The sequence below is a fragment of the Colletotrichum siamense genome (assembly GCF_013390195.1).
Source record: "Colletotrichum siamense strain Cg363 chromosome Unknown KSG_Cg363_contig03, whole genome shotgun sequence".
NCBI classification, from domain to species: Eukaryota; Fungi; Ascomycota; class Sordariomycetes; order Glomerellales; family Glomerellaceae; genus Colletotrichum; species Colletotrichum siamense.
The window spans coordinates 5753401-5767393 of NW_023501016.1; the positions used below are offsets into that span (position 1 = coordinate 5753401).

Consider the following 13993-nt stretch of genomic DNA (forward strand, 5'->3'; position numbering starts at 1 on the left):
TTAGAAGAAACAGGTGAATAAGGCTCTTAATAAAGACTTATTATAGTATTAGGCTACTACTAAGCAGAGACTACTTCTATTAGACAGAATTCTTAATGCTTGCGTATCTTGCACCTAGGTAACGTCTTTAAGTCGTATAAAACTATTAAGTTTCTATTAGTCCTCCTATATAAGCTTAAACTATTAATAGATTCTTTTAGAAACGTTAGTATATAGTCTCTATTAGAGGTTATTATACTTATTAAGTATTAAATGTTATTATAAAAGTGCTTCCTATAAAGAAAATTCTAGTAATGCTAGCTAGCTTTGTTAGTCTAAGGTATTTGCTCTGTTTCTTGTGACCAACAGGCGATTCCGAATCTTGGATGGAACCAGGCGGCCTATTAATTTGACAAGCCTGTCTCGAGTTCTGTTCTCCCCATGTGCCACCGTCCTATTCGCACCGGAAGACTTCTGCGTTCCTCTGGTACTACCGTCAGAGGTTTGACTGTTTTGTTGCTCATGATTGTCCGACCTGTCAACGACAACAAGCTGTGATTGGGGTGATGCTTGGGGATTCTCTTCGTTATCTTGCGGATGGACACCACCTCTCATGGAGGGAAGATTCATATCCTCGAACGCTCTCTGGTCTATGCTCGAATTTGACAAGGTAACCAGGGAATAGCTTGGATCCCCAGTGGCAGGTCTTTTGTACCTATCATGCTCTTTGAAAATTGGCGGGAATGGGCTCAATGGTTCGGGAGGGAAGAAGTCGAGATCTTGGCGCTCATCAAGAAGGCTTTCCAACTCCCTCCGCACCGTCTTCATGGAGCAGCGATTGTCGGGGGAAATCACCATCATACGCCCCAGAATGAACGTGAGGAAGGCTTTCGATGCCGGAGAAGCATTGGGGTGTTGTTTCAAGAAGTCGACCCACTACAAATGGTTAGGTGAGTTAGATGAAGGTGTTAGTGCGAGATCCCACTTACTCGTCTGACAGAATTCTTCACCATGGCCTTGGGATTGTTCTGGAGGCTTTCATCGCGGTTGAAGAATTTGTCGTCAGGGTGGCCATACGGCTCGTCGTCGTCCCTAAGCCGCACTTCACTGAAGCTCTCATAGTCCAAACCGTTCGATTGCCGGAAACATCGCTCATAGAGCGCATCGTAACCAACATGATGCCATGTTACAAACTCCAGGAAAACGCAGCCCAATGTCCAGATGTCATATTTCTGGCTCAGTGAAATCCCCTCTTTACAATCCAGCTCAGGCGGGCGGTATGTCCTCGAAAAGCCCTTAACATCCTTCGCGTCGGTATGCTCAGTATTAGGGGCATGGAAGCGCATGAGTGTGAAGTCTGCAACAACTAGACGCCCGCGTTGACTTTGTGAATTGAAGAAGAGTATGTTCCTCGGCTTGATATCTCCGTGACGACCTAGCCTTTTACTGTCGAGGTCGCCTTCATTGACATCGTCCTTTTCGTGGTACCGATGGACCTCGCATAAACCATCAGCAAGTCCACGGCATTGCTTGATGAGCCAGATCAAGTCGTCCTGCTCCGAAGGTCGACTCTTATATTTCCTCCAGAACTCTAGTAGATTGCACTCTGCCCATGGAAAGATCATGAACTGGTCTGCTCCTATCTCGTAGGAGAACAGCAGTTCAATTAGGTTGTCATGAGTCACATTCGGCCGGCTGAATCTCTCCAACGCGTCTCTTTCCATCCGAAAGTCTTCGTTATCATTACGGTGGAAAGACTTGATGGCATAGACTTCTCGGCAATCCTGCGTCAAAGTTCTTTAGAAACATCTCTCGTGTAAACTTTCCAAATAAGCGAACTCACTGCTTGTGATTTCCAGATTTGATGATCCCGATGAATTCTGATTTTGGACACACTTCCGTGTGCTCCTGATTTCTTGAAGTCCAGGGCATCCAGGAATGGCATAATATGACTGCAGCTGAATTTGCAATGCAGCGTTGTGGTGAAGTCGAATACGGGCGCGAGGACCTTATATTGCCACTGGCAAAAGGTCCATACATGGCGAGACTCCCAGCTCTTGAAACAACCCTTATGTGTCGCAGCATCAAGCGGAAGTTTGTCGTCAGAAATGCCGTTTCGAATAAAGCTGACGATGTAACAGGGTCTGTCGATGAACATAAGAATCGCGAATATCTTGATGCGTTGGTTGTGCCCTCCCTCTCCGCAGATGTGTTTTTTGGCGTTAATGGGATCATGCTTGCATCCGGCGGTTTTTCGAACCGAGTCTAGTATCTCATGAATATTCTTGCCTCCGAATATCTTTGTGAGTTCGCTTTGAGGCAGGAAAGAATTTGAGTTCTGTCCCGACGAATCTTTGTCCGGTTTGATAAGCCTCTGGTCAATTAGTTTCACGACTGGGTGATCTCCTTGACCAGCTGAAGCTCTGGCCGCACAAACACTAGAAACGTCTACGGGAGCACCAAGATGTCCAGTCGCAGATTCAGGACCCATGCTGAAGTGATTATGTCGCCCGAAGGACCCACTGGTTGCAATGAAGTTGATGGCCCGCTCCTAGTCCAACGATAAGAGTAGACCTTCGAAAGTATTCGAGGGCAAGATGTGGCGAGGTGCGAGTTACAGGCTGAGCCGTAGATATGTTACCAAACCCAATATCAAGGCTTCGACAGCTTGGGAGAAAAGGAGAATGCAGCATTTGATAAAAACCAAACGTTTATAAGTTATACCCAGAGAGGGCTGTAGCTAGTCTTTGATTTTCTGCGGCAGGTCAACCGATATCTGCCGTCATTCTCAAGAGCTGAACATATCCAGTCTCATAGTCCTGGCTTCCATGGGCCGCGGCCCACTCAGGTGCTTATCATCCTCGAGGGTAGCTACTTTCCCACCTTTCTTTTCACAACGGCGCCTTTGTATTCGCTCTAGTTTCTGCAGAAAGGTGCTATTAAATCGCCCATAAGGGAATGTGGGTGAGATAAATGCAGTTTCCTGTTGAAGCTTGCATCTTGCTGCAGACCGGTCTGCACTGAATGGGATAACGATATGCACGGTCGAGGCAGGCTCTGTGAGGCAGAACTTGGCGCATAGTAAGCATACGTCGTTGTATTGCGGGGTCGCCGTACAGGCTCGGTTATCAGGTGAGCCTGATTGGTAAGGGTGATGGTCTTCAAGGCTATCTCTTGGTGCTGGAGGGCTCGCTTCAGTCTCCGCCATCAAGCTTACTGGCGCTGCAAAGTGAGGCGACTGAGTTCTACTTGTAGAGAAGAAGCCCGGGGCTGTGACACATGCATCCTGCATGTACCTAGCAACCAACTCGACGGGCGTGGCCCCCCACCAGGCTTCGAGTATTTTCGGTTTATACATTTTAAGCTCATTGGTGAATTTCATATCATTTTGTTGCCCACGGAAGAACTTTCGGCATTCAATTCTAAGGAGTACGGAAGGATATAAGTAGCAGTTTTTGGGCAGCCCTTCAAAATAAAAGATCATCGCAGACTCAAACATCCTCAAAACCCTGATTCTGATTGCTGGCTCTGCATTGTTCGGCACCAGCTTTCATTACTCGCCATGGACTCCACACGCATCGAACGCCGTATACAGTCCAGCTCTATCAAGAAGCCAGAACATCTCGCATCGAATCTCCGAATCTTTTGTAGGGACAAAGGCTTTCAGATGGAGAGTTTGGAGCTGCGCAACGACGTCTATGTAATTTCCATGCGACCTCTGTCGCTGGAGCAAACCCCGGAAGCTAGTTGTGTCTGCTAGCACGAGAGCAAGTTATGCCGAAGCCACGTTTCTTACTGACTACTGACGATGTTTCCAGACTTTGCTGGAAGTAACAATGGGAATTACACATTTCAGAACCATGTGGGCGCAAGATTGGTTTGTGGACTGCATATTGCATATGCAATGCAGAAGGGATACTCATTGTCTGGAAAATATTTGTTTACTGCTCATGTACGATATGTCTTGATTTCTTTGATAGGACACCTCGATTGGTGTTTTCTCTGGGCGAAGATGGAAAGCATTTCATGATCATCGTCTTCATTCGCAAAAGTGAGGGGTCATCTCGGGCACGCCGACATGTTCACATTTAAGTACTCTGCATTTGGTTGGCAGCTTGGAAAGTCATGTCATTTCTCACCCGCAGATTTCCACATGCCGCATGATACACGTCAGAGGGATCCGGCTAGTCGCGGGGATAAGAGGGCAACCTCCTGATGGGCCAGTCCACTGAGGCCTGCAGGCTGCGACATGAAGCAACCTACAGCTTCATTGGTGGAGGTTCGAGTATCCACACAACCAACTGCTTACATCTGGGCTGATTTGCAAAGAAGCCTACTACTGCGGCGTGCTGCGCCTTGTCAGAAGCTGCCCGCATGTGTGGCAATAAGGCGACGAGGCGCATTTCCCGGTTAGGTAGTCATCTGCCATAAGTTCATCAAGTTTTGCTCCCTCTCACCCTCGCAGTGCTAACATTTCTGTCGACTCAACGCACAAAAGCGAATCATCCTTCCCGATGTCGACGTGGCGAATCGATGTGGTCGGCACCTTGGAACACATCACTTGATACTAAACCTTGCAGGTCCTACGTTGATGACCCCTTTCCTTCCATTCACACACACGGGATACTCGCCATTGTTCTCAGACAGGCCGTCGCCTTGGTTTCAGCAAGATGCCAACGGAGCACACGCTAGACATGGTCGATTTCGACTGCATCAAGAATCTGTTGACTCAGGTACCAGAAGGTACCGACACCAGCATGCGCGATCATTGCAAGCCGTTTTTGCCGAAGAGGGCAGCTCGGGGATTGGTCCAAAGACGCCTGGTAGAAGCTACGTTGAAGGAAGAGCTCAGGTTCGGGGAGGAAGACAAAAGCATTATAGCGAACTATGTTACAGATAAGGCAAAAAAAGTGTTCTTGATACTTGTGTACATAGAAGCTGACAAGAAGTGCTGGGAAATTCTCAAGGACACCGCCTTTAGCTTTTCAGACAAGTGTCTCCCGATCCCTGGGAAGAAAGTTGGCTCGCAAGGAGACCCGACGACAGGGTCACTTGCGTTGTCTTCAAGAAAAAAGGCAGAGTTCTTGCGGGACCAGTGGCTATTCTTGGCGCCGACGTTCCAGAAACGTTATTTCACGTACGAATTCGACCATGACCTCATACTTCCCTTTGTTGTCATCCCGAACGCCATGAAGGATGCTGGACTCTTCGGAAAGGTCTATCAGCTGGGGTTAAGAGTGGATCACATAGAAGATTCTGCAGTGTCTGCCACGGTAACGTTCACACCAATTGGACCACAGAAACCGAACGCTAATTTATTTGAAGCCTGATGGAACACCGAAGGATTACATTGAAGTTGCGTTGAAAGTCACTACCGTTCAGCGTACCAGGACGACCGCTACGGATGTGGAAAAGTTCTACGATAAGGAGACGCACACGCTAGAATTGATGAGGCAGCTTGACCACCCTCACTTGATAAGAGCTATAGCTGCTTACAAGAAGGGGCATTACAGATGCTTTGTTTTTCCATGGGCTCAAGGAGGAAACCTCAAGACTCTCTGGAAGCATGAACCACGGACGCTTGACAGGAAGATGGTCACTTGGGCCTTCAATCAGATTCTTGGAATTTCCGAGGGCATCGAGAAGCTTCACGAACGAAACGTACGCCACGGAGACATCAAACCCCTCAACATTCTCTACTTCCCCAAAAGGTCTAATAGTGGCTTTTCGTGGGGGAACTTGGTGATAGCCGACGTAGGCCTTGCGAAAGTCCACGAAGAATACACGAAGGAGCGTGATCCAGGTACCACTACCAGACACAGCACCAACATGTATGAACCACCAGAAATGGCTTTCTTCTTGCCGGAAACGACCACAATCTCTAGAAAGTACGATATATGGAGTTTGGGTTGCGTCTTCCTCGAGTTCATAGTCTGGCTTCGACACGGTCCAAACGGCCATAAAAGGCTACACAACAAGTTCAAAGCTTCGAACACATGGAGATTCTGGGTGTCGGACTCAGCTGGCCGGTTGAAACTTCACCAGGCTGTGAGAATGCAGATTGAAGAGATGAAAGACGAAGCCGGCAACAACAGTGTGGTCGGGAAATTGGCCAATCTGATCTCCGAGAAACTTCTTGTTTTCGAATATGATCGCACCGATGCTGAGGCCTTGGTCAGGGATTTGGAAAGAATTAAATCCGAATGCCGAGTGGGCAGCTTGAGCGATCTAGCTCCTGACATGGAAATCCTGGCTAATCAAGCATCAGGACCTTTTCCCCAATTGAAAGATGACCAAGACCTAGAGTCGCCGTTCAACCAAGTATGTCATGACGGTTGATGGTATACATGCACGAGGTTTGCTGACAGAGGTGGGCCAGTACGTGAGTCAATCGCCTTTTCAATACTCTTGTTGCTTTTGAAACAGACAACCATAACACTAGATTCCTAGAATGTGAGTTGGTTACCCACTTTGGCACATAAATCTTCAACTGACTTTTCTGTAGCCAGTAAGTTCAGATCGAACCGATTAAAAGAGAGTTTGGAAATTGCCATGAGCTCACCAATGAAGCGCACAAGCAAGCTCGATAGCCAATGGCGAACTATACCCGAGAATAGATGGGCGCGCACATTGATCAAGCGTCTCGAATGGGCGACACTGAGACCTGAAACAGAGATGGCGGAGTTTTGCGCTGCTTGCAGGAGCATTGACTTTACGTCATTGCAATTGTCGTTGGGCCGGGGCCTCAACGATTTAGATCGAGGCGCATTGTCATGTCCCATGTGCCGCTTTCTCTACCGCTGTCTTTCGAAGTTTCTGGCCAATCATGATGACATTGTGGCTCTATCCACAGACATTGATAAACATGCATTCGTGCTGTCCCATGATGCTATTCCTGCTATATCCATGTACTTCGACCCGGGTACGTAGTCTTTCGCAAGAACAGGTCAGTTTCTAACATCATTCAGAATTTCCCCCTTCTTCCCTACCTGGAGCACAGCTTGGCCTACCAATTCTTCCCAGGCCGGGTAGTCCACAGCAACTCACTATTCTCAATGAGTGGATCGATATTTGCAACCATTCCCACCATTGCGTATCTGGTCAAGTTGATGTGAGAAAAAGAGACATTCTACCAACGAGGCTTATTGACGTGGGGACAAGTCAAAGCCCCGGCCTGCGGCTCATTGAAACGGCAGATAATAGTAAACTTGGTCGTTACGTTGCTCTTAGCCACTGCTGGGGGGCTTTGAACGACGATGAACGGGTCTGCACATACGCGAACAACATCAAGAGCTTCAAGATAGACATCCCCTTTCACGCTTTACCAAGGACTTTCCGGGATGCAGTCATAGTCACACGCGCGTTGGGAGTGCAGTATTTGTGGATCGATTCACTTTGCATTATCCAAGGTGATGCTAAAGACTGGGAGGTAGAGGCAGGGAAAATGGAGGATGTGTTCAGCTCAGCGTATTTAACAATCGCAGCCACTGCATCTAAGTCGTCCTTGGATGGATTTCTACTCCATCAAACTCGAAGGTCTACCATTGGTATTCAGACCTCACAGGGAATTCTCTATCTGGCCGAAGCCATTGATAATTTCCAGGCAGATGTTGAGAGAGCCATCTTGAACACACGTGGTTGGGTCCTCCAGGAACGAGCGTTATCACGGCGAACCATACACTTTACCGCTACTCAAGTGTATTGGGAGTGCGGAGAGGGTGTCTGTTGCGAGACACTAGCTAAGCTTGGAAAGTGAGTTTCTTCGAAAAGGTCTACCTGCGCAAACGTCCAACTGACTGGTGGCTCTCTCATAGCCGACAATCACAGTTTCTCGGCGACTCCAACTTCCCAACGTACGGACTCCAGCACTACAAAGACGAACGTATCCGACTCGTACAATACCTTTATCGAGTCTACAGTGGACTTATACTCACGAAGTCTTCTGACCGCTCAAGGGCGATCCTCGGACTGCAAACACGCCTAAGCTCCACATTCAAATCGAAAGCCAAGTACGGTATCATCTCGGCATATTTCGAGAGAACCTTTCTCTGGCAAGCGACCATCTCAGGTTCTATGTCAAAAATCAACTACGAACCGAATCATACAGTTCCTTCATGGTCATGGATGGCGGTCATCGGAAGAATCCAATACATGGAAATTCCGTTTGGCGGAGTGGCGTGGACGGGCGATGTTGAGACACCGTTTCAGCCAGGCTTTGATGATGCCAAATGGGATGGACGACTGGTGGCCAAGGCAAGGCGACTTGCGATTGAAGATGCCGAGTTTGATGAGAAGTGCCAGGTCGATTCGAGTCTTTACAAGTTCGACCCAAGTTGTTGGAAGTGCGTGGTTGTTGGGAAGAGTAAGGTTGCCAACGAGGCCGGCGACAAGAACCAGTATGTTCTGCTTATACGCGAGAGGTCATCCGGCGTGACACCTTCTGTTTACGAACGAGTTGGTGTGGGTATACTATTGCAGACTCATGTTGGTGTGGAGACTACCATAGTTCACATTATATGACGCCTTCAGGAATTTGAAGGTTTTCCAAAATGATATACGTTTCAATACTGCTAGGACCATTTGAGCCGACCTTTGCTACTGGAGCGGATGATTGTCTTCTTCTTAATTTCGTTCTTCTTGTTATTACACCCCCTGTTCATTGTCGTTATCCGCATCATCGTTGTCGTCAGGCGTCTACTTGCCCGGATACCTGAGAGTGAACGTATTGGGGAAGAAAGTCATAGGCTCACTAAACTTTTAAGTGAAAGAATGTCATTACACTGAGTCAAATTCGTCTGCCTGAATAGTAAGACTCTCTGGCTTTGGGGCATGAATAAGACGACTTATGCAAATAGAGATATTGCGAACTTTCGTCACTCGGTGGCCCATGCAGAATTACATGGCAGTAATTCACACCGACCTGAAGAAGCACATGAATAATAAAGCTCGCAAAATCCAGGTCTCACAATCAGCGCCCAAAAGCCTCGCGGGTTAGTCCATGTGCTCATCCAGGCAATTCCCAAGTTTGCGTTCAATCTTTGTACATTGTATCTAACAATATTTACATCTAACCACACCCTCAATTACGCCAACTCTAAACCCTCCGCCTCAAACAGTCGAGCTGTTAATCGCCTTCCAAATCTCATCGCTAAGCGTCTTGTTCGCGTTAAAGTACGACGCCAGCTGCGTCTCCTTCTGCAACACCAGGTCCGCCACAAGCCGGCCAAAGACGACGCTGCCCTCGGCGTTGAGGTGCGTATTGTCGTCGGCCTTGAGGTTGTACGAGTGCGCCTTGTCCTCGCCGATCGCCTGCACGAACTTGCGGCTGTTGAGGTTGAGGTCGATGTACGTCGTCTTGGTCTCGGTGGCCGCCGCGATGGTACGCTCGCGCTCGTTGGCGAGGTTGTTCGTCACGACGCCGTTGGAGAAGCTGCGGCGCGTGAGGGGGGTGACGAGGATGGGCGTCGCGCCGAGGGCCTTGATCTCCTTGGCGAGGTTGCCGAGGTTTGCTTGGTACTGGTCGAGGGAGATGTTCTTTTCGGGCTTTTGGTCGTTGTGGCCGAACTAAGAGGCGGTCTTCGTTAACAGCTTGTTCTCTCACACGATGTATCCTGATGAAGCACAAGCAGCAGAAGAGGTCTGGCTTACCTGAATGGTCACGTAGACGTCAAAGTCCTTGACGCTGTCGGTGACGGCCTTCTTGACAGTTGCCCAGTAGCCTCCGCTGACGTAGTCCACCGTCGTGCGGCCGTTGACGCCGTAGTTGGTTCCCTTGGCCGGGCTCTTGAGGAAGCTGAGGAATCCGTTGCCCCAGCCGCCGCCGCCCTCGGACTGCTTCGCCGTCGTCGAGTCACCGGCGAGGTAGAAAGCGGGAGGCTTCGCAGCTCGCTTCTCTGCTGGGGGCGCAGCCATGGCCATGGCCGGCAGCAGGGCGGAAAGGATGGTTTGAGCCTTCATGTTGTGATAGTCTACACGGGGGGGTTGTCCGGGCTGAGAGTCGAATAGCTTCAAGATACACAAAACAACACCGACGGGTACGAGGAACGAGGAGCAGCCATCTCGGCCTCTTATACGAATCCGGTTTCAAGACTCAAGGAAAGAGACACTCCGTAGCTTTCCCCCAGAGCTGCATGACCCTTACAAACCTAACCCTCGTCAACAGCATTGCCAAGCCATGCGACCAACCAGATGTTCGGACGCTCCTTTCTGCTTCTGGTTCGTTTGATCCGATGTGCGGTTGAGCCAGGGTTGCCATTGTAAACAGAACGGTGCAATGCAAGCTGTGGCCAGCTGGTCTCGACACATACATAGCACAGCGGCGTGGAATTCAGCGAAGCAAAAAAAGTTAGACCCCTGACGCGCCGGGGATGATGCTGGGAAACACGGAGATGTGCGGGGGACCCAGGCTTGCCAGGACGGGCATTCGCAGCCTGCAGCTGCACTTTTTTAGAGTTTCTCCGTCAATGGGAAGGGAGAGCTTGTAATGTGGCCCATGGCAAGCTGTGTACTTGGCACATCTCCAATTGGAGCTAAGCTTTTGAGGGGTGTTCAGTGAGGGGGGCACTGACATGGGATGGGTTGAAATGCGACGCTTCGTTCCGACGGAAAAAGCTGGGGGACCATTCTGATCTCGGATCTACGCTAGCTACGTAAACTTGCAGGACGCAGGACGCTGCAGCGGCAGTCTTCTCCCGCTTGGGAAAGGAAGCGCTGCATGCCGGACGAACGGACGGCAGTTTGTAGCTTCTCGCGGGCGAATCCGAAAAGTGAGCGAGAGAGATCGCGGGGAAATCCTTCCAGTGCGGATAGATTAAACGTAGATTGGGAACGCGAGCAGGGGCGAGTACACGAGGAGTGGAGTTCGTTCGGCCCTTGGAACATATTTCACCGTCGCAGTTCGTCCGATTCGGGCGCGAGGTTGGACTAGAACTGGATCGTGGAACTGGGAGCCGCCCGAGGGGCATCCCAAAAGAAGCAAAGTGAAGGGGGGGCTCCGGAGCTGGGATGCCTTGGTCGGTGAGCCGGCCACGATCACGCCGTAGCCCGTGGGATGGCCGTGATTGAATTTGACAGCCGTGACTCGTGGAAATTGTGGGACGACACAATATGTTTTGCAGATTGCCTCATTATCATCATACAGCTCTATACCGCAAACGGGTACGATGTGTTTGTGTTTTGAAGGGGGTATTCTAGTAGGAAGCTTCGAAATGGGCGTGCTGTTGCGCCGAAGATGCCGTCCTTCCCGGATGTCCCGAATTGCATACTCATACTCTTACAACAATGCCCTCTCGTCTCGTCGTCCCAAGTTCCAGATGAGAGGGCATGAATGTCCCTTAATTTTCGTGTTACATCATGTGTCCATGAAAATTCCGTCCATCCCAAAAAAACTCAAGCTGGTTGCTTGGAAACTTTTGTTGCCAGTAGAAAGCCACTTTGGTGTTTTTTTCTTTCCGTCCAATCCGTCCAACGCCCGCCCACACACAACTCATAAACACATACAATCGGGTTTAAATCATCGGTTTCGGTTACTAGACCACCGCTTGACCATGACTTCGCGGATCTTGTACAACTTGAAGACCTCCGCCGGGCCGCCCTTCTGGAGAGCCTCGTCGAACTGGGGTGGGGGAGGGATGTCGACATAGACAAGAACCAGACTCTTCTGCACGTGAGACAGAACGCGCACAACGCCGTGGAGCCATTGCCAAGTCTTGCGAGGGAGCTCGCGATCGCTGTCCTTCCACCACTGGTCTGAGTATGAGGGCAGGATGATGGCACCGAATTCGGCGTGATCAAAGACGGGGCCCTTGGCATACAGCATCCAGTCGACGCCGAACTTGATGCCGGCGCGGGGCACCCAGCCGAGAGAGCGGAAGTGGTGGTAGACTGCATAGTTGACGAGGAAACTGTCGTCGGGGTGCAGGTCGGTGCTCGCGCGAGAGGGGAAGTAAGAGTACTGGCGGAAGAGGTTTAGGAGCTCGGGGGTAGGGATGGGTTGCTTGTTGATTGGGTTGACGACGCGAAGAGCGCCGAGACCGAAGGTGAGGAAGAATGCTTCCTCGGAGGTGAGTTGAAGGTGTTCCTTGTTGACGATCTCAGTTGGTGTAGCCTCCGTCTGTGTAACATGTGTGCCATTCGTCTGCGGCTCTTGATCCGACTCCACGACACTAGGCCCTAGAGATGCCCCATTGAGGGATGGTATCGACTTGCCATTCAGCAAAGCAAAGCTAGGGCTAGGAGGGTCGGACGACAGGTAGGTGGCCGACTCAACCTTTGGAGAGAATCGCACACTCTTACGGCGTTTCATAGGTTTGGTAGGGGTTGAAGGAACATCCGTCGACGTTGTGCTCAGTGCCTTGGTACTCTCGGTGTCGGTGCCGTTGACAATTCTGTCGTGATCCAGAAGATCGTTGATCAGATGCCCAGTTGACGGCTTGGTAGACCCGTCATGCTTGACATCTTCAGGTATCGTCGACAGCTTTGGCGCGATAACCTTGGCCTTGCTGATGCCGTTCGTTGTGTCGTTCGACTCGTGAATAACAGCAACGTGTGCGTTCGGGAGTGACAACAGCTCCAGCGGGCCGACAGGCGCGGCGAAGATCGAGACAGGTGACGAGTGGCTGTTGACCGAGACGCCGGATCCGTTCACACCGTTCAGGGTGACAGACTCTGAGTCGCTATTCACCAGTGTCGACTCCGGACTGTGAATACCGTTCGTCGAGGCGTGGACGTAATCAGCTGCGGCCAACGACGCGTGCGAATTAGGCAGACGGAGGAGTTCGAGAGGGCCGGTAGGAGAGGACGATGCAGTAAGAAGAGGAGACAAGGGTTCGCCGAGGGCCTTGGCAATCTCGGTTGCTCGAAGAGCATCCTCAGGCTCGATGATCGTCGCCGATCCAAGGTTGGCCGTCAAGGGCTCAATGGGCGAAGAGACACCGTTGACTAGTCCAGTTTCGACGGCAGACAGAGAGTCGACAGACGCAGAAGGCACAACACCAGGCTTAAGCTCGGTAGGCGTATTTATGGACGCATCCTTGGTCACATCTTGGGAGAGGGATTCTTGTTCGGTGGCCGGGTCGGCAGGGACAATTGGTTCAGGCAACGAGATCGCATCAGTCAAGGCGGGTTCATGGCCGTTGACGGAACTAACAGTGGCATCGGTGGTCTTGGACGTGGCTTCCTGCGCTTCCTGGAGACGCGTTTGACGGATAGCTTCTTGCTCGGACTTGGCGCGCTCCCACTTCATCTGCCTGCGCTCTTCGCGACGATTGGCCGTCACGAGCTCGCTGACCTGACCAGGAACCAAGCCACGGCGAACCTGCTCGCGCTTCAGCCAGTTGGGCTCGCTTCGACTCAGGTTGCCCTTGCCATAGAATCCCTGCTCCCACAGCGCGCGCATGGACTTCGCGTCGAAGACGTTGACGGACTTGGACTCGGGGGACCAAATGCCTTCGTACACCACGGACGGCTCAGCAGGCGGTGGGAAGAAAGTCTGTTTCGTCCATGCGTACAAAATGTGGAAAAGAGAGATTGGATTACTCGGATAGAAGCTAGGAAGCGGAAAGGTTCGTATGGGCGCGGGCAGCTCGTAGATCTTGTGCAACGGCGGACCTCTCGGCCGCGGCGTCGAGACCGGGGTGCCCTGCTGGCCCGGCGTTCCAGCCGGCGAGGGCTGGGAAGCTGTATCTTTGGTTTGGGACATTGTTCTAGCAAGTCATGTCTGTCTTTTGGTCTGGTTAGCTGGATGTCCCCACGACGACAAGCTTGCAAGATCAAAGTAAAATTGAGTAGTTTGCGATCAGATACCGTTGTAGTCTATATTTGTAGCATTCATCGAGGTTCAATGAAGACGCCTCTTAGCACAAATGGGAAATGGTGTCATCATAGCAAGCGAGGTAGCAAAAAGGCAGCGAGGAGGGACCTGACTCTTTCCTGTGCGAGGATCGCGACGAGAAATAGAAGGCGATGCCCAGCCCTGCTGCCGCCACCATGGACGAAGGGAAGAACGTTGAGAGGG

The 13993-nt window shown here is 50.8% G+C and overlaps 4 protein-coding genes across 4 annotated transcripts; 1 reads left to right on the forward strand and 3 right to left on the reverse strand.

The window, feature by feature from the left end:
- Positions 1-697: 697 nt before the first annotated feature.
- Positions 698-2470, reverse strand: Hipk1 (Homeodomain-interacting protein kinase 1; the record flags this gene model as incomplete). Its single annotated transcript, XM_036637357.1, has 5 exons — positions 698-702; positions 843-915; positions 969-1763; positions 1823-2353; positions 2417-2470. 5 exons carry the CDS (start codon positions 2468-2470, stop codon positions 698-700), a joined length of 1458 nt encoding a protein of 485 aa, XP_036498766.1.
- Positions 2471-7423: 4953 nt separating this feature from the next.
- On the forward strand, positions 7424-8499 carry CGCS363_v005509 (uncharacterized protein; the record flags this gene model as incomplete). Its single annotated transcript, XM_036637358.1, has 2 exons — positions 7424-7731; positions 7794-8499. The coding sequence occupies 2 exons, from the start codon at positions 7424-7426 to the stop codon at positions 8497-8499; spliced, it is 1014 nt and encodes a 337-aa protein (XP_036498767.1).
- A 588-nt stretch (positions 8500-9087) lies between these two features.
- On the reverse strand, positions 9088-9936 carry yesY (putative rhamnogalacturonan acetylesterase YesY; the record flags this gene model as incomplete). Its single annotated transcript, XM_036637359.1, has 2 exons — positions 9088-9543; positions 9628-9936. 2 exons carry the CDS (start codon positions 9934-9936, stop codon positions 9088-9090), a joined length of 765 nt encoding a protein of 254 aa, XP_036497742.1.
- A 1555-nt stretch (positions 9937-11491) lies between these two features.
- On the reverse strand, positions 11492-13678 carry tsp-2 (putative tRNA-splicing endonuclease subunit tsp-2; the record flags this gene model as incomplete). Its single annotated transcript, XM_036637360.1, has 1 exon — positions 11492-13678. The coding sequence occupies one exon, from the start codon at positions 13676-13678 to the stop codon at positions 11492-11494; it is 2187 nt and encodes a 728-aa protein (XP_036497741.1).
- Positions 13679-13993: the final 315 nt, after the last annotated feature.